This window comes from Xenopus laevis, chromosome 3S, assembly GCF_017654675.1.
Source record: "Xenopus laevis strain J_2021 chromosome 3S, Xenopus_laevis_v10.1, whole genome shotgun sequence".
Taxonomy (NCBI): Eukaryota; Metazoa; Chordata; class Amphibia; order Anura; family Pipidae; genus Xenopus; species Xenopus laevis.
This window is the reverse complement of record NC_054376.1, coordinates 50,826,325-50,846,298: the sequence shown is the minus strand read 5'-3', so window position 1 is coordinate 50,846,298 and position 19,974 is coordinate 50,826,325. Positions and strand designations below refer to the sequence as shown.

The window sequence follows — 19,974 nt, the reverse complement described above, 5'->3', positions numbered from 1 at the left end:
TTTTCTAGGTTTTAAATCATTTGCCTTCCTCTTCTTCTTCTTTGTAGCTTGCAGTTTAAAATGTTGTTTGGATGTTGGGGGTCACTGATCCAATCAGCCAAAAAAGATAGTGCTATGTGAATGGGGCTGCTTTAAAGTGATAACACATTCCTATAAAAATCATAGAAATGTGTTCATATCTTGGAGCTGCTGCACGCTGAATAGTTTCCCCTAAAAGCCCCCCCAGCCCCGTGGACCTTTGTTAACCCAACCTTCCGACACAGCTTAATGATCTTCTGTGTTGCTTCAATGTCGTTGGGTTGGGGGTGGTGGATCCTTCCATAGACCAATTACAAATGGAAACAGGACTTCAGCCTATGGAAGGATCCCTAGAACTGCAAGCTAGAAAGAAGAAGAAGGCAAATAATCTAAAACCTAGAAAAACCAAGTGAAAAGTTGAACTAAGGTAAACGAATGCTTTAATGTCAACACTGCGGGTTTTGTAGCTTCTACTCCCATGTATCAAGGCAGATATTCAGAGAAAAAGAAATGATCATGAAGAGCACCTGAGGAAAAACCATATTGGTGGGACCTCATGGCTCTATACTGCAGTAATCAGAGCCTTTATTCCTTGATCCCTGTTTAAGGCACATGAGTGGAGAAAAAAGAACTACTGATAAATAGGATTCTCTCTCTCTCTCTCTCTCCTGATTGATGTGTTTGTGTATGATCATACTATGAAGAAAGGGGATATATTACGCTCTCAAGCAAAGGAGGAACTAAATGAAAGTGATACTCTTTTGAAGCGAGTGAAATGTAATGCTGCCATAACCATCCTGATCCAGACAAAGAAATCCAGCCAGGCTGCAAACTTTGTCTGACAAGGGCCCTGAAACAGATTTGTCATGCTATGCATGACTACATTGAAGGGCAGCTTTCTTCTTTTCTCTCTATATCCTGAAGGGCAGCTTTTTTCTTTTCTCTCTATATCCTGAAGTAGCTTGTTCTTCTTCTGTCTTCCACAGAGATCAGGTTTATGCTGTCAATTTAAATGAGGTACCGAAGACTGAATTAACTCCGAGCAGAGTAAGTGGGCTTTAAAACTGTGCAAGTGCTTTTTCTGAAAGTTATAGTTTCTTGGAAAAAATATATTTTTGTTTTTGGATGGTGGTGGGCAGTGCGGTTTCAGCCAAAAAAAGCCTTGGTCACTTTTCAGCTGATCGATTCTATATAAGCATCAGAATCAGATGTAATGTCAAGACCCATGATTTATTGGGATGACTTAAGTTCATATGGGCTTTACCAAGGCAGAGGAAACAAAATGGTTAAATGTTTCCTTGGGGTGTTTTGAGTAAGCCTTTAACTTGAAAGTCAACTCCTTGAAATCCATTTTTTGGTAGCTTAAAATGATACTGACGCTTAGAAAATACTTTTTAAAATATGCATGAGAAAATACTTTATGGTAAAATAGTTGCAAACTAAGTCAATACTATGATAGATGTAAAAAAAGGTTTAATTTCTGGTGGCCGTATCTCTTTAAGGCACAAAGTGTCTCCATGTTACATAGTTACATAGTTAAATTGGGTTGAAAAAAGACAAAGTCCATCAAGTTCAACCCCTCCAAATGAAAACCCAGCATCCATACATACACCCCTCTTAAATATATTGTTAATGGGCTGAGTGCAAAGGATTACTTGGATTTGTCAATATATATATATATATATATTATCCTTATAATTTAAAGATGTAAATATATATCAGTACAAAAACCATATACCTTATGTAATAGAAAATCAACACAGCTATATCAATTTATCTACAAAATGTCATTGAATTATTAGAATAGGTAATTCTATCATGACAATATCCCTGTACTCAAATACAGACAAATTCATGGGTTTTAAATTTTTGGCTTTTGATTTTCTCAGAGGTTGACATGGAGGTCGGGCCCAGCAGACCGTAAAAACTGTGCGATGAAAGGAAAGCACAAGGTGAGTGTTTCTAGTCAAAAATGCCAAATACTTGAATTTTTTGTTACTAAGCAAGAGACCTTAATTGCAAGACATTTAAGGTCTCTGCAGAAGCAAGGGACCAGCTTGAAGGACAACGTTGATTAAAATACTTTCTGAAATGTATGAGAAATGCCTTGCAGACTCTTAATATTGTCCTTACATTTACTTCTTCCTCCTGATTAGGATGAATGCCATAACTACATCAAGGTTTTCGTTCCAAGAAACGATGAGATGGTGTTTGTCTGTGGTACAAATGCATTCAATCCTATATGCAGATATTACACGGTAAGATGCTGTATGAGTTGTACTTACCCTGTGTGGGTGTTGTTGTGTCCTACAATATACTTGTGTGTCGTCCTGCCGATATGATATTCTACCCCAAAGTGATGTGTATGGCTCCTTGTTTTGCATTTTTAAATTGTTGAATTAAAATATATAATTTAGACCATTACTAAGCAGATTGTCCTATAATTATATTTCTACAAATATTCCTTCCCTGACTCACGGAGGCAAATTTATCAAAGGTCAAATTTCGAATTCGTGTGAGTTTTTAAAAACGCCCATAAATTAGAAATTTCACCAATTGAAATTTATTTTAAAAAAAAATCAATTTTTTTCAGATAAATTTGATTCGAATTTTACAAACTTGATTCCAGAAAAAACTTGGATGTCAAACATCTCCAAATTGATCCCTGGACCTCTCCCATTGACATAAACAGCAATTTGTCAGGTTTTAGGTGTCGAATAGTCAAATTTGAGTTCTTGAAGGGCCAGAGTATGATAAATCTCAAAATTAAAATTTTTTGAAAAACTCGAATCGAATTTGAATGACTCCCTAGTCAAATGTGACCATAAAAAATTTGAATTTTCAATTTGACCCTTGATAAATCTGCCCCATAATATAAAGTGTATAGTTCCTTGGCATCTTTGTGTTTCTGTCCCACAACCAATCTTGACATTTCCACATTGTCTTCATAATTTGGCTCTAGCTTTCTATTATAAGAAACAAGTCTTTACTTATTTTACTTTTGCAGTTAAATACTTTCGAGTATGATGGGGAAGAAATTAGTGGCTTGGCAAGATGCCCATTTGATGCCAGACAAACCAATGTAGCCCTCTTTGCTGGTAAGTTTGCGGTTCTTTGCTTGGCTTGGTGGGATGGGCCTGTGTATGCCTAGCATCAAGTGCTTCAAAGGCTCAATCCAGAATCTTTCATGCAGCAGAGCTTCAGTCTATTAATGGTGTCTGAGGAAGTCACAAGCAGATAAGCTTGAAATTGACTCCTGGATTTGCTTATTATTTTAGTGCTCAGTGAGAGATCTGTTATTAAATGTTTGACATACTGAGTTGGCTGCATTTGCTGCATGGGTGCATCCCTACAATGACCACTCATCCCCAAAATCTTCTCTGTCTCCTAGATGGCAAGTTATATTCTGCTACCATGGCCGATTTCCAAGCCAGCGACGCTGTGATCTATCGAAGTATGGGGGATGGATTTGCTCTGAGGACAATTAAATATGACTCCAAATGGCTGAAAGGTACTTGAGACCATGCTTCTATTAAAAACTGCACAGAGATGTGATCATTACTAGCTTAGTGAGTGTAGTGTATTCGCATTTCTCAGAAATATAATGCTTAATAAGCATTCAAGAACCTTTTTGTACGACACTACTAGATGATCATGCCATTGCATGCTGATGCATCAGTGTCTTTACTTTAAATGCATTTTTTCAAAATGGATTGATTCTCCAATAAAATAAAAAAATCAAACATTAAGCGTGATGTAAATCCTTTAAGAGTTTTGGATGTCATTAGTCAGTACTGAAGACAGTAGGATCAATTATGCTTGAATCCATTCAGATTTCTACATTAGGCTTGGAGTATGTGGGCTCACAGCTGCGGCAATAATGTATGAACACAAGATGTGTTGTATGTATCTAATATACTGGCACTGATAAAACTATCTTGTCTCATTAAACTTCCAGAGCCACATTTTCTCCATGCGATAGAATACGGAAATTATATCTATTTCTTCTTTCGGGAGATTGCTGTTGAACATAATAATCTAGGCAAGGTAAGTGCAGAATTGGGAATGTTACAAATTTAAACTCGTGAGACGGTTTTAGCAAGGATATGGAATACAGTACATGAATCCTGGATATACCAGCATGGACATGCTATTGCTTGATATGAGTGCAATTCTAGAGCTGCTATTTGTGCATATAGTATTTATTTTATTGTATCCATACATTTAGGGGCACATTTATCAAGGGACGAATTGAAAATTCAAAGTTTTTTATGGTCAAAACTGTCAAATTCAACTAGGGAGTTATTCAAATTTGATTTGAGTTTTTTAAAAAAAAATCTAATTTGATTTTAGAGATTTATCATGTCAAATTTAGGGGAGTTTTTAAAAACTTCAAATTTCAACCTGATAAATGTGCCTCCCACAATTTATTGTACGCAATAAAATAATTATTGGTAATTCGGCAAAATGCATGTCCAAAACCAGCCCTGTAGATCAAACACAGGCATTTATTTCCCCATATAATGGGAATATTTCGGCTAATATTTCGGGCACTAGTTTTTCTGACAAAAGTGATCCATGATCCTTATTAGGAAGCTGTTTCCCTTTTAAGATTTAAATTCATATATGTGTTTATATTTGAGCCGAGGTTCCGTCTTGCCTCCCAGATGTTAAATATTTAAGTGACACAAATGCAGTCTGTGATACTCGGGCTACATTATAGATGACCCATTGTAAATTATTAAACCACTTACGCATGGTTAATTAAAGAGTGGGGAAACTGTGTGAATGTTATGGGCTTGCTTTGTGGTGCATTAAACTGGACATTTAGTCTTAAGTTAAATAGTGTCTGCTTTACCTTACCTTTGAATTCAAACATAAAATGGGATATGTTTTATTTAGCAAGTATAGATACAATGTAATCTTTTACTATGCTGATTTTCATTAGTTCTACCATATCCCCCCTTTTCCCTTGGCTCTGCTTCAATTCTGCAGGCGGTGCACTCTCGGGTGGCACGCATATGCAAAAATGACTTGGGAGGCTCACAGCGAGTGCTGGAGAAACACTGGACTTCATTCGTAAAGGCGCGACTCAATTGCTCTGTTCCTGGGGATTCATTCTTCTACTTTGATGTTCTGCAGTCTATCACAGACATAATAGAAATCAATGGAATTCCCACTGTTGTTGGTGTATTTACTACACAGCTGAACAGGTAAGAGAAGAAAACTGACATCAAATGAACTGCTTTACTTTCTTCTTGTTAGCCAAATAGACTTTGTTGCAGCCCCGCCAACCATCAAAGGTTTTCCTTGTTTTTCTCAGTATCCCAGGTTCAGCGGTTTGCGCTTTCACCATGGATGACATAGAAAAGGTATTCAGAGGAAGATTTAAAGAACAAAAGTCCCCGGACTCTGTTTGGACAGCTGTATCTGAAGACAGAGTACCTAAGCCAAGGTATTACAAAAGAGGGAAGCTATGATCACAGCACACAAATCTTAATAGTTTCAGGGTATTTAATTATATGACGATAAACATGTCAATTACAGATCAGAAGACCTTGTTATATAGATGTCCGATAGGTGTCAGTTGGATTTGTGTGTGTATATATAGACAATGTACCTAGAGCATATCTTTATAGAATGGAGAAAGGTTCAATGTTTTAAATCTCCTCTGATAATCTGCTCATTTAATGGGTCAGCAAAACCAAAAATTAAGAGTTTTGTATGTATTGAACCACATAACTGCCTCCTATCAAATTGTCTCTGCCAAGCAAGAGTCAGGCAAGGTCGCTAAACGAGTGGATTTCTAGGGCCCGATAATCAGATCACAACAGAAATGTGGTCCTTGCTCCAACTGGATTTTTTAACCTGTCTGATTGATATCTGCCCAATGGGGGAAGCCCATCAGCGGGCCCTTTAAAAACCCAATAAGCTGCCAATTTAGTCTGCCACCAGCTTATATATAGCTACCTGTGTGTGACCACCTAAAGTTCTTAACGTGACCATACATTGACATTAGCTTCACCACCACTCCAGTTCGATTCAGCTTTACACAAGGCTAGTTTTAGAAAATCAGGGGTTTACTACCTTTCCCTAGAGAAGTAATTTTATATTTTAATATTTTCACTTTATGCCATTACAGTTCCTTTAAAAAACAAGAACTGGCAATGGTTTCGATCGAATTTACATTGTAGAAATGCTGCGTGGCTTTTAGTCCGTATTTACATTATGCAGGCAAATTGTGAACCTTAGTTTTGTTTGGCCCGTTTAAGTGATTTGTATGGGCATCTTATTTAGTGTGTGCTGCAGGGTCCATTACAGTTTTACTGTAGCATGAATACCAACTATGGCTTAAGCCAAGTACTGCAGACTCGCAGCTCTTCAGCTGCGCTCTTGCTTTCTGGGTGTTGTGATTTACAGTAACAAAAAGACCAGCAATTTGATATCTAGCTGAGCCTATTTTTTTAAAGGAAAACTATACCCCCCAAACAATGTAGGTCTCTATTAAAAGATACTGAGTAAAACAGCTCATGTGTATAACCCTGCTTCATGTAAATGAACCATTATCATAATAATATACTTTTTTAGTAGTATGTGCTATTGGGTAATCATAAATAGAAAATTGCCATTTTAAAAAATAAGGGCCGCCCCCTGAAATCGTAAGATTCACTGTGCATACATACATACCACATGTAAGGTCACATGAGCCAATTAACAGACAGAGTTCTGCCTTTTGCTTCCTCACTTCTTCCTGTTACAGTTAGTGTTGTAGTATTTCTGGTCAGGTGATCTCTGAGGCAGCACAGATAGAGTCACGAAATGGTGGTTCCAGGCAAGAGATGTAAAAGGGCAATATTTATGTAAATATATATTCCAGTTTGGTAAGATTCTTTAATATGTCATTCAATTTGATATAAACTATCTGTTGCTTAAGTATTCATTTTGGGGGTATAGTTTTCCTTTAAGTTGCATCGAATGCAGTAATACCATAAATGTTTCTGAAGTCACAGCTGCTTTTGCTTTACATTCCATGTTACAGTGAGCCTAAAAAGATTATATTCTTTTTATCAGACCTGGTTGCTGTGCAAGACATGGTTTTGGAGAAGGCTACAGGGCCTCTACAGAATTTCCAGATGAAACCTTATCTTTTATCAAGTCCCATCCACTGATGGACTCTGCAATCCCAACTATAATAGAAGAGCCGTGGTTCACTAAGACACGCGTAAGGTATGCCAATGTGTCCGCAAACTGCACTTTAGTATTTGTGATGACAGTTGATCGCTTAAAGGGTAAGATTTCATGATACACATTTTCTTGTCTAATTAGGTACAGATTAACTGCTGTAGCAGTGGACCACTTGGCAGGGCCTTACTTAAATTACACAGTGATGTTTGTGGGTTCTGAAGCTGGTGTTGTATTAAAGATCCTAGCCAAGACCAGCCCCTTTTCTCTGAATGACAGTGTATTACTGGAAGAGATTGATGCCTACAACCGTGTAAAGTAAGTCATCTCTTATATTGTCTTTGGCAATGTCACATATTCCCACCTCAGAGCATAGTTGCCTGTCTGCGGTTTAAGATCAAACTGCCATTTTTTACTGTAGGTGTTCTGGGAATAGCGAGGAGGATAGAAAAGTAATATCACTGCAGATGGACAGAGACCATCATGCCTTGTTTGTGGCATACTCAGGCTGCATTGTTAGACTGCCCATGAGCCGCTGTGAGCGATATGGATCGTGCAAAAAGTGAGTGAATTCTGTAATATTGATTTTCTGGGGGGTTTTTTTCAGACTTTCAGCAATCCATACTGAGTAATTTTTCTTTCCATGTACAGGTCTTGCATCGGTGCCAGAGATCCTTATTGTGGCTGGCTAAACCACGAGACCTGCGGAAGAGTGAAACCTGGCATGTTGTAAGTAACATTTCTGTTATTCGGGCAAGTTTTCCTTTACATTTTCTCTGCTTAGTCCAGATATTTTATTTTTTCATCAGAATGCTTCTGAGACAGTAAGCAATACCCCTAGCATGTCAAGTAATATGCTTTGAATTCTCATGGGAGGTATAGCATTGCATCTCAAGGGAGTTCTATTAATTATGACAAAACAATTCTCTTGTACAAACAAGCATAAATTGGATTTCTGTGTTTACACAATATTATGTTCTAACTGGAACTTGCTGCTCTGATGTCTTTTTCCATTTACACTTGAAGAAGGTGCAGAGCACAAGTTGCTGCCTCTGCTAATATTTGTGTACATAAATTTTTTTTTTTATCGTTTTCTGTATTAATGCAGCTTTGGATATGAACAGGATGTAGAATACGGTAACACAGTACAGCTTGGCGACTGTCATGGTAAGAATCTGCCCTGAGTACCTTACAAAATCCTTCACTAATCATTTTTTTCTTTAAGGATGTTGCTGTATTAACCTTAGTACAAAGACAAAGTCCTTCATGTGTTTGGCTACACACAACAACTTAAAGCACAGAGCATATGTACCCAATGCTTTATTAGTTGAACCACGACTTGCATATCTTGGTTAGCCGATAATTTAGTGCACTAGAGGCAGCCACGTAGATTATTTTAGGGCTCAGCACACAGCAGTACAATTGGGTCAGATGGATTAGATTAAATTGCATGTGTAGCTGATGTAACGGCTCAGTTGAGTTGCACCATGTAATAAATCACAATACAGGTCAGGGGTGTAACTACGGAGGAAGCAAACTGTATAGCTGCGGGGGGCCCAGGAGGTATAGGGGGCCCATGTGACCCTAATTAATGGGCAATTTCAAGACATTTTGGTAAAACAGGACAACCTCTGTATATGTTGAGGGCCCTAAAATTAATGTTGTGGGGCCCAGTAACATCTAGCTATGGCACTGCTACAGGTTGACTGTTTCTATGAATAAGTGCATTTCTACACAAGCATTATTAATGTTGCTCGTGTAGAACACAGGAGTTTATTTCCCATTGACCAACAGCTAGTAGAGTGCAGATCAGACGCTTGTCCAAAGACTTGAAATAGTCAGAATTTTTTATTTGTTTTTTCAATTCACAAATTATAACTTTTTTGCTTTCTTTTGGTTACTTTTCACTGATTATCTGTTCCTTTAATTTTAGACATTTTGCCTTCTGCAACTACACCAGATTACAAAATATTTGGCGATCCAACATCTGGTTAGTTTTATTTAATTCATTTCTTGCCTTTTCTTTTGGGTTCGGCATCTTCTGGTTTTTTTTCCCCCCTTCGATCTCTTCCGCAGTTGGCAATTCCTCATTACTGTGCTTTAACTCCATGCACCCCCTGGTAACAGAAAGATGGTCTTTTCTCCTTCCTTTTCTTCCAATCAGAAACTCGCCTATGTGTAGCCGCATGTTCCCTATCATTGATTGATTGAACGTCAACTCTCTTTGCTAAAATGCAATTTATTCTGTGACATTTCCACAGCATGAAAGCCAGCCAGCTTTCATTCCTTCTGCCCATGCATTTGTCAATACCTGTTTTACATTTATTAATGATAAAGGACAGCACCATATCCATGAAGCATCTTTATAGACAATTATGCATTTACTTAAAGGGAAATTGACTCTTATTTTCAAAATCCTGTTTCTCTTCAACTTACTGTAAAACATAATGGGCATGGCTTTTTGCATGCACAGAACATTCCATCTTTGTGTTTATATATAACTGTGAGTGAGAACAGCTGTATAGCTGAGCCTTTCCTATATGTATAAAGAGCTATTTACAACCTTTGACTATTACTACAACCAATGTGTATATATATAATATGGTTACCCCCTTCTTAAGTATGCAGAAATGGTATGTTCTGTGCACGCAGAAAGCTATGACCCTCATAAACTGTTTAACAGAAAGTGGATAAATCCTGTTTGTGAATAGAGTTTATTTCTATGTTAGCTGTCTGCTGCTAAGCCTTAAATGTGTGCCTTTTTATATTCATTTTGGATAAGAATACAAAAGAATTGAATCAGTTCTTCAAGACTAGGCATGCTGTTCTCTAACAGCCAAGGAATTCCTCTCTCTCTTTTCTAAACCTGTCGTAATAAGTTGTGTATTGTGAATACCAATTAATGAATATCTCGTTTGCTACCACAGACATTGAGGTTCCCTCTACTTCTGTAACCACCATGACAAGTAGCCCAGTCATTTTACCTAAAGTGATTGGTTCCTGGAAGCCCAGAATGACTGGCTCTCGGAAATTTATATACCAAGATGACCCAAACACCTCTGAGTATATTGATCCATTAACAACAGGTGTCCACGAGGGTAAGGCCTTTAAGGGAAACATGGCAATCTGAGTGGAAACCTACAGCCATTATAACATTATTGTACACAATTGGGCAAGTAAAACTACCTACCCTGCTTAATCCAGTGTTGGTTGGCGTGAAGATTGGCTAGTGTTGGCCCTACAGCATATGGCACAAATGGGATGGTCAATTTGTACTTTACTAGCACAGGTTAAAAAATCAGCTTTGTTATTTACAATGTTAGAGGAATAATGACTTTATAACATAGCTGAGATATATATCAAGTTTTCTGCTAAATGCCTTGTATCCATCTGCAGAGCAGATCCAGATCCTACATATATAGTATATATACAGATAGATAATATATATTATGTCACATCAGTGGGAAATGTTCTATTGCTTTCCCCATCTCTGCCATTCTGCCTAGATCATAATAGCAAGATGCTGTTTACTCAGTCTAAGACAGTAGTTAATCCCATACATATGTATATTTACAGCCATGCAGAGAAACAATGTTTCTGCTCGTGGTATTGTATATGACATCAATTGAAGAGAAATACTAGGCATGAATCTATTTTGCCTTTAAAAGACCAGTAACATCAAAAAATGTAATTGTTTTTAAGTAATAAAAATATAATGCAGTGTTGCCCTGCACTAGTAAAACTGCTGTGTTTGCTTCAGAAACACTACTATTGTTTATATAAATAAGCTGCTGTGTAGCAATGGGGGCAGCCATTCAAAGGAGAAAAGGCTCAAGTTACACAGCAGATAACAGATAAGCTCTGTAGAACATAATGCTATCTGTTATCCATTATCTATCCTGTGCTGTATAGCCGTTTTTCAATTTCCGCCATTGCTACTCAGCAGCTTGTTTATATGAACTATAGTAGTGTTTCTGAAGCAAACACATCAGTTTTACCAGTGCAGGGCAACACTACATGATCTTTTGATTACTTTAAAACACTTTGTTTTTGGTGTTACTGTTCCTTTAATGCTGCTTTGAATGGGAGCGGGAGGAGATGCTGGTACCTAACCAACAATGGAGGAAGCAGGAAACAATACACCAGGGTACAGGAATGATGAATGCTTCCTTTCCATTTCTAAATTTTCAATGCAAATTATTTAGCCATGATTTGAAACTGTGGCTCAGGTTTTCCCTCAGACATTATGGCAGTGTATTTTCATTTATATATTTTTAAGTTCCATTTCGTGTTTCTTTTGTTTTGTTTCTTTTTGATTACAGCGCTATTGTTTTATTCCCGTCATTTCTTATTGGTTAAAAAACAGATTTGTAAGAAGCTTTAGTAGCCAGCAAGTTTTACCCATGGGAAATATTCATGAAAGGGCCAGATTTCCGCAGGGGAGAACAGCTACACAAGTGACTAGGAATCTCTCTATTGTAGTAATTCACCTTTCTCTCTGACTTATGCCAAGATGACCACTGTCATGAGAATAAGGTTTTAACTTGACATATGAAATCAACAGTTAAGTGATATGATCAGTGAGGCATGGAGAGGCAACAGGTAGTGTCACACCACAGGGACTTATGTTCCCATATAGTGACACGTAGTACAGGGCTTATGCAGTAATGACCTGCCTTTTTATTGAATTTAACTGGTATTTCTAGATTAAACTGCCAGTAAATAGTGGCCATATCTATCTTATCTATATCTATATTTTTTACACTTTTCCGGCAACAGAGAGTTTTACAATCAAGTGAACTTTTAAAAACGGTTTCCTTTTTCTCAGTGATAAAAAACATTACCATGTACAAGTATGGCATCTGTTATCCAGAAAGCTCAGAATTACGGGATGGCCTTCTCTGTAATGGTGAAACAGTACCTTGTACTTGATCCAAACTAAAGTATAATTAATCCTTATTAGAAGCAGAAACAGCCTATTGGGTTTCTTTAATGTTTACATGATTTTCTAGTAGACTAAAGGTACCGAGATCTGAATTACAGAAAGATCCCCAGGTCCCGAGCATTCTGGATAACAACTCCCAAACCTGTACTTGATGTAATTAAACTGCATAAATCCATACTGGTGGCAAACAGTTCTATTGGGTTTAATATCTGGGGCAGCATATTACACACCACTGTATAAAGAAACATGGTGATGCAGCAAGAGAGAGTATTTGAGTACTTTTCAGTTTGTTTTTGTCTTAGTTTTTAATTTTTATTTGATGTGACTTTTTTTTTTTTTTTCATTTGTTCTTTAAGCACTGCCAAAACATAATAACCCAGAGCATTTTGCTCTAAATGTTCCAAGGCCTTGCCTCTAACAAACGCTGATTCCCTCTGTATTTCTATTAATCCTAATTTCCTTTGGAGGAATGCAAGTGTGCATGTATAGTCACATGTCTTCTAGAACTAACTGGTGGGTGTTTCTGATTTTCTATGTCTGTGGTGGCTAACTAACCAAATATTCTCCTTTTAGGTTAATGGTTGCATATAAATCTGCCAGATTGGTTAACTGCAAAAATAAATAGTCCCTTCTTTTTAGCATTAGGGCAACAGATCTCCCGAAAATTTCCGTTTACTAACATGAGGATCAGCGCAGTGTTATCACTGGAAAATGCCTTCTTCTGCAAGTGTTTACATGTAGCGATCGGCATGTTAGTAAAGTGAAAGGCATTTTTCAGGAGATTTCTCATGGACAACAAATCTTTGAGTATGCCATAGCTCTTAGCCTAGCATTTGCATACATCTCACCTTCCCTAACTACAAAACAAGATGTTTTTGCTGCACACCCTATCAGCCCTGACCATTCCCAGCTCTCTCACACCACTGATCCTTCCAAGCCTATCACACATTTTGCCTCTTTTGAGGTCCAATGATTAGGAATGTCCTGCATGATTTGGGACAGGTCTGAGGTAGTCCCTGTGTATCTACAAAATGGTCTTATTGCAGGTTATGAAGTGATCACTCTTTATAATTCTAAGATAAGTGTGTTTTAGGGGCACATATAGCAAAGTTTGAGATTAGATCTTACCACAGAAAAACTCACCCTTTCTCTCATTCCTATGGGAAACTGACGTTTTCATACTTTGTCTTCACATTATTCTCGTCTGGAATAATCTGAAATAACTTTCAAGCATGTGCTGCTTTACGAACAGTATTTGTGTCATTCATGAGATGAATTCATCTAATTGGCCCTATTACAATTATGAAACAATGTTACACTGTTGTGCCCATAGGATGTCCTTTTGGATCTGTCGGTTTCAGGTATAATGGAGCATAAACCAAATATTACAATCCTATAATGCCCTGGGCACACACATATCATGCCAGTCTTAATATAGAGATTATCGGGGTAGTCCTTGCTTGTCACAAGTCAGGGAAATAAATAGTGACGAGGGCTCCATATTTATAATCTGTTGCTCTACAAGATCTCCAAGCAGCTCCAGAGACTCTTTGGCTGCTTGAGGGAGTAGGTGTAGTTCAACAGTTAAAGGCTGAAAATTGGGCAGCAGGCTAAGTATTACAACATCTTCCCTTACTATACACACAATATAACACAGTAGCAGTCTCGCTGGTGGGGGGGGGTGCAGCTATTGTTCAGAATCCTGGCTATACATACTTGGATACACTGAAAGGCAATGCTGCTGTTTCTTTAGTAAAGTAATATTCATCCTAGAATACACACACATCACATTTCACATCTGTAATGGGTGTACAACAGGCAGAGGGTGTCCATATACACCAAGCAGTACTTTGTTTAGGCAATCATTATTAGATACCTGTAGCTGTATTGGCATTGCATTGCATTAACCAGAACTGAACACAATGATCTGCATGTTTGGCACACGTCTTTTGCACATATCTGTATCCATCATCAGCATTGTCTTTTAAAAAGGCATGAATATTCATGGGAATTACTGTGCGCAATTTTACCAGCTGCTGCCTGACAGGAAGAGAAATGGGAAACTTAGGAAATAGCGCTTATGGGCAGCAATCTTCATATTCATCCCGAAACTAGTTTTATATTATTAACATTATTATCATTTTAAAGCTTATGGCCAGAAGTGGAGAAAGCAGAGTAAGAATTGGGCTTTGCCAGCCGGTTTGAATTCAAGATGGAGTTTATGGTGGTGAGGATAGACAAGAAGTGCTAGAAAGCAGGAGTGTGAAAAAGTTTAATGACCGATTGTCTGGGTTACTATGTGCCCGCTATGAAAACGCTTCTGTGATTTTCGGGTCTCGGGTGCACCGACCTGAGCCTTCAGCACAGGGGGGAGGACAAACCCGACAAACCAATATGGAGCAGGCACTCAAAAAAGCAAAACTTCCACCAGGCAAATGTTCACAAGTGAAGAATTTATTGTGTCAAACAGCCTGACGCGTTTCGTGTTCCAAACACTTAATCAGCTATGATTAAGTGTTTGGACAATTCTTCACTTGTGAACATTTGCCTGGTGGAAGTTTTGCCTTTTTGAGTGCCTGCCCCATATTGGTTCGTCAGTATGTGCCTGCTATGTTTTAACAGTGGGAGAAGCATAGCAATGCCTATAGAGGTAGCATTGGATAGCATTGAGTAACTCAATTATGCGTAATGCAGTAGAAATAGAGTAATATATTTGTTCTTGAATGCTATAATTAATTCAAGAAGAAAAATTGACACAACTGACTCTAAATGTCAGTTTTTAATGCACACTTTTTATTTATACCAAACCCAGTGCCAGTAGTGAACTAGTGTGATGTTTGATGTATTACCAAATTTTAATATTTTCTACTAGAAATATACATAATATACAGAATGAACTCAACAGCCAAATTGCCAATGTAATGGAAAATAACTCCAAAGTGGGTTTTGTATTCATGTAAGACATATAAAGGCCTGTTTTCTAAATCCCTGGACACAAGAGTGTGCCCCTTAGTGATACACTTGTATCTAGTGGTATTCTGCTCTTCAAATGAAGCGTCTGTTCAACAATCCAGCGGCCCCTTAAATGAGCACTGTTAGGAGGTGTGCTAGGGCCTTATGTGGCCTGTGCGTCCTGCTACCATGAGCTTGCACAAGGTCCTGGCTGAGTAGAGGGAAGACCTACACGCTTACCCCCTGTCCACCTCTTTTGATTCTAGTGTGGCCTAATGCAGGCCAAACTAAATTCATAATGCGCTGAAATGGAGAGCAGAGTCCTGAGGCTATTCATGCCCCACACAGTGAGCAAAGTGAAAAAAATGGCACACTGCATGGGGCATTGTTAATGCGCACAGGTTTAGTATGCTTTATACAGTTTAGCAAAAAAGAGCAAGCTGTATTAACTGCTAGATAAATTAATAGTTTGGCCCCTGGAGCCTGTTCAGACCCATCAGGAGGGAACCACATCTGCAACCCTTCTCAGTGGCATTTTCTGATAATGTCAATATGTCCTGTGTATCAGATATCAATAGGAGAGGTCATCAATATGGTCACATTAATAAGGACAATAAGTTGCTGACTTGGTCAGTGTGACTGATTGAGCAGCAATGTATGGACATCCTACAATGGAAAGAAGATACAGCAAAAATTTCTAATTTCATTAGATCGTGGTATGAACATGATTACTGATTTTAACTCCTAGTAAATAACTTTTGTCTGTACACATTCTTTAACTATATAACCTTACTCAATAATACCTTTCCCTTTCAACACCCTTCATTGTCAAATGGTAGAACACTGTTTTATGCAACTGTCAGCATTTCGTTAATGTTATCATCATGGCTGTCACATGGACTGGAAATGCAATATAGATGATCCAAAAAGAAACGTATTTAAAGAGCAGTCCATATACCATAGAACCTGTGTTACTGCCTTCGAGTTTCCCTAAATGTTGTCATTTGTATTTTTAGGTGTAAGATGGGAAGTCCAGTCAGGAGATGCCAACCAAATGGTCCACATGAATGTTGTGATCACCTGTGTACTTGCTGCTTTTGTGCTCGGAGCTTTTATTGCAGGAGTGATAGTTTACTGCTACAGGGAGATGTTCACAAGGAAAACAAGAAAAATCCACAAAGATGCAGAGTCTGCTCAGTCCTGTACAGATTCAAGTGGAAGTTTTGCAAAATTAAATGGATTGTTCGATAGTCCCGTTAAAGAATATCATCAAAGCATTGATTCACCCAAGCACTACACAAACATACTGACTAGTAGGAAGGAAATGCCACCAAATGGAGAAACCAAGTCAATGATGATGGAGAGTCAAGGACAGCCACCCGAACTATCGGCCCTTCCGACTCCTGAATCTACCCCGGTGCTTCACCAAAAGAGTCTGCAGCCTATCAAAAACCAGTGGGAGAAAACACACAATAACTTAAACATTTCACGGAAAGAAACTCCTCTTAAAAGTCCACAGTATTTTCCCTCCAGCCCTCCACCCCATTCACCTTTAGCTCATGGGCAAATACCGAGTGCTGTTGTTCTTCCAAATGCCACCCATGACTTCAATACTTCCTTTTCAAACTCAAATGCCCATAAATCGGATAAAAAATTGCACAACCTAGAGCATTCTTTGGGAAAACAGTCAAGCAAGAGGGACCACAGGCGCTCTGTTGATTCAAGGAATACATTAAATGACTTTTTGAAACATTTGAATGAATCCACTGGAAGCCCCAAAGCTCTTATGGCAGATATTCAAGTAACGCATCAGAATGGTCAAGTTCCACATCAAACTTTAATGCTAGATACAATGGGAAACATGTCTGAAGTGCCGCCTAAAGTTCCCAACAGAGAGGCATCTTTGTATTCCCCATCTTCTACTCTTCCAAGAAACAGCCCAACAAAAAGAGTGGATGTGCCGTCAACTCCAAATGGGCAAATGACTCCTTTAGAATCACAAAGGAGCTATCATAAGAACTCTTCACAGAGGCATTCAATATCAGCCCTGCCTAAAAATATGAACTCACCAAATGGTGTTTTGCTTTCAAGACAGCCAAGTATTAATCGAGGAGGATATATGCCTCCAAGTCCCAGTACAAGGATGGACTATATGCAAGGGACACCTATAATAGTTCACCAACAGACTTCTTTGTCGCGGCAAAGTAGTTATACAGGGCATGGAACCCTTCCCCGTATGGGGGTAAAAAGGACACCATCTATTAAGCCAGATGTGCCACCAAAACCTTTGTTTACTTCACAAAATACATCTGTAAGACAGCTGAACAAATATAGCTACTAAGGACAATATTCCTGCTTAATGCAAATAAGGTAATGGCGTGATGTTGTAATACAAAGTCTGCAGGCAGGTGCCTAGTCATTCCCAAACAAAGTGGCCAAAGAAGCTCCCTTTAGTTTGGCAACGTCGTGTCTCGCCGCCCGCAGATATAGATAAATGAGCAAAAGAGCAAAACAAAGGAATGTGCTGGTCATTTAATTTCTTTTGTTTGGCACAGAGTGGAGATGTAGCACAAAGCTATGCTACTTAAGGGGTTTTTTTTTGGTTTTTTTTAAAGCAGTACCACATTTAACGATATACTTGAAAACTGGCTTCATTTCATACCACCACCACGTGTAACCATCCCATTTAATGTGAACGTTGTGTATACATTCACCTTGCCTCTTGCACAAGTCTCACCAAGTTGTCCTGATCAAAGTTTGCGCTAAATCTTCTACTGGCTCCAGCCCATTATTTATCACATGCAGCAATTTCTGTACTCCACTGATACACCAGACCTTAGTATTTGCTATCTGTGCATGTGTCCTGTTCACACAATCAGGTCCATAGAGATTGTTGCAACTCCTGTGCTATGGAGCTGTTTACATTGAAACTGGGAGAGACAGAGCTGCCTTTCTTTTCTGATAAACATGGCTGAACGAGGTACCTCGTGCAAGAATGCAAAGATTCTTAGTAAGGTTATGCTGCTATATAATAAATATTGTGTATTATCACTGGTAAAGCTACTAAACAACAGAAAGGTGAATTATGTTGCTTTGTTACCATGATTGGAATTGTAGTCAATTTAACATTAGTGCCAGTTACATTTCTCTATTGTTTCTATAAATGCAGCCCTTAATAGTGGAATATTATTACGGTTCCTAGTTGCCATAGGTGTAGTGAAGGTGAAATTGGAACCGCTACAGTACTAAGTTCAACAATAGTGCAATTATGTTCATTTCATGTTCTCTGAGTGTTTTAAAAGGTCATGCAGGTAATGACAATGTTCTGTAAATAGATGAGGATACCCAGATCTGTGCATTTTGTGCCTTATTCATGAGAATACAATTACTGTGGCCTGTCAAAGTGTCTTCGGTGCAGCATATTAGAGTGTCAGATCCATTTTCACTAAGTCCTTTCAACCACTAAATACAAAAAGAATGTAGACGGCAGTCAGAACTACCATCCAGCAGGAGAAACTCTGCAATCGATGCCATACTAGGAATTTAATACAGATTTCTGAGCTAAAACACCTACTAAAATTGGTGCAAGACATTTCCAAGATTTGACAGCAACGGCTGTTGATTGATATTCGACACAGATGGTGATTTAGATGCATATAAACATATTGTTTATTGCACATAGAGAGAATATGCTCAAAACTGAGGCTAGATTTGTTTTATTCAAGAGAATGTCCGGTTTATTTTTTCAATGTAATTTGCAAATTGACAGGAAACAAAAATTGGCTCATTCTCTTGTGTAAATTTGCCTGAAAAGAAAGTATTCACTAGTCTTTGTTTATGGCCAAAGTTTGGGGTAATGTTTTTATACTGAATGAATACCAGTTATGCAATTTGCCATCGATTTCCAGTTACAAAGGCTGATGATGGGCGTTCCTGTTTGAGAAAGAGTAAGAGCACTTGAGACTGAAAAAAGCCAAACCAGTAAACCTTTTAACCCGGGTATCTTTTTACTGCCTTGTAGATCGTAATGTGAGTTCTATCAGTATTTATGTTGATGTTTCTAACATTCAATCTAGGCAAAAACATTTCATTTATCTAAAAAAAGTGCTTTATCCACTTGTGCAAAGGTAAAAATAAAAACTGCAGATTGTAACTTTTTTCTATTGGTCCAGCATAGAAAAGTAATCATGCAAATGTTGCTCTATCCTGTTCCTTAGAGTATTTAAAGGGTAGATCTTTTATTGTGAATGTGTAAATAATTCTGTACTATTTGGATTTTTAACAGCGCATGTAAAGAAAAAATAAAATATCCAATCGAAAGCGCTTGTCATGAATTCTTCTGAAGTATGTAGGCACAGTAGCACCGCACTGCACCTGGGAATGATTCAGGCTTGCCAAAATGGCTCCATGATCAAGCACAAGAGTGCCATGATTGCTGGGTCAACTAGCCCATTCTGTTATGGGTCAAGTTACCACTAGGCTAGTGATCCCCAACCAGTGGCTCGCAAGCAACATGTTGCTCACCAATCCCTTGGATGTTGCTCCCAGTGGCCTCAAAGCAGGAGCTTATTTTTCAATTGCTGGTTTGGAGGCAAGTTTTAGTTGCAAAAAAACAGAGGTCTGCGAAACAGAGCCTCCTATAGTCTGCCAGTCCCTCACAGGGGCAATCAAATAGCCAATCACAGCCCTTATTTGACACCCCAGGAACTTGTTTAATCCTTGTGTTGCTCTGATTGGATGGCTAAGTGGGGAAAGTTATTTTACATGGGATCAGTCAAAGTCCCCAATGGCACATATTGTACAATTGGTCCTTTCTGAAAAGATGCAACTAATAACAACAGTAGCTGTCCTTATAGTGAACACCCTCAAGCATTGAT

The 19,974-nt window shown here is 38.3% G+C and overlaps 1 protein-coding gene across 3 annotated transcripts in view; it reads left to right on the top strand.

Moving 5' to 3' along the window:
* The window catches only part of sema6d.S (semaphorin 6D S homeolog), a 47,608-nt gene extending 28,191 nt beyond the window's left edge, over nt 1–19,417 (top strand). The window contains exons 4-19 of one of the 3 annotated variants that reach the window (XM_041588289.1): nt 1,005–1,065; nt 1,908–1,970; nt 2,175–2,276; nt 3,026–3,116; nt 3,410–3,529; nt 3,977–4,065; nt 5,014–5,231; nt 5,342–5,473; nt 7,090–7,245; nt 7,345–7,518; nt 7,622–7,762; nt 7,852–7,929; nt 8,309–8,367; nt 9,134–9,190; nt 10,128–10,298; nt 16,114–19,417. In XM_041588289.1, the coding sequence (XP_041444223.1) occupies nt 1,005–1,065; nt 1,908–1,970; nt 2,175–2,276; nt 3,026–3,116; nt 3,410–3,529; nt 3,977–4,065; nt 5,014–5,231; nt 5,342–5,473; nt 7,090–7,245; nt 7,345–7,518; nt 7,622–7,762; nt 7,852–7,929; nt 8,309–8,367; nt 9,134–9,190; nt 10,128–10,298; nt 16,114–17,438 (3,037 nt within the window). In that variant the 3' untranslated portion in view covers nt 17,439–19,417. The remainder of the gene's footprint in view (nt 1–1,004; nt 1,066–1,907; nt 1,971–2,174; nt 2,277–3,025; nt 3,117–3,409; nt 3,530–3,976; nt 4,066–5,013; nt 5,232–5,341; nt 5,474–7,089; nt 7,246–7,344; nt 7,519–7,621; nt 7,763–7,851; nt 7,930–8,308; nt 8,368–9,133; nt 9,191–10,127; nt 10,299–16,113) is intronic. The other 2 variants (XM_041588290.1, XM_041588291.1) reach the window with 2 other exon arrangements.
* The last annotated feature ends 557 nt before the right edge of the window (nt 19,418–19,974 follow it).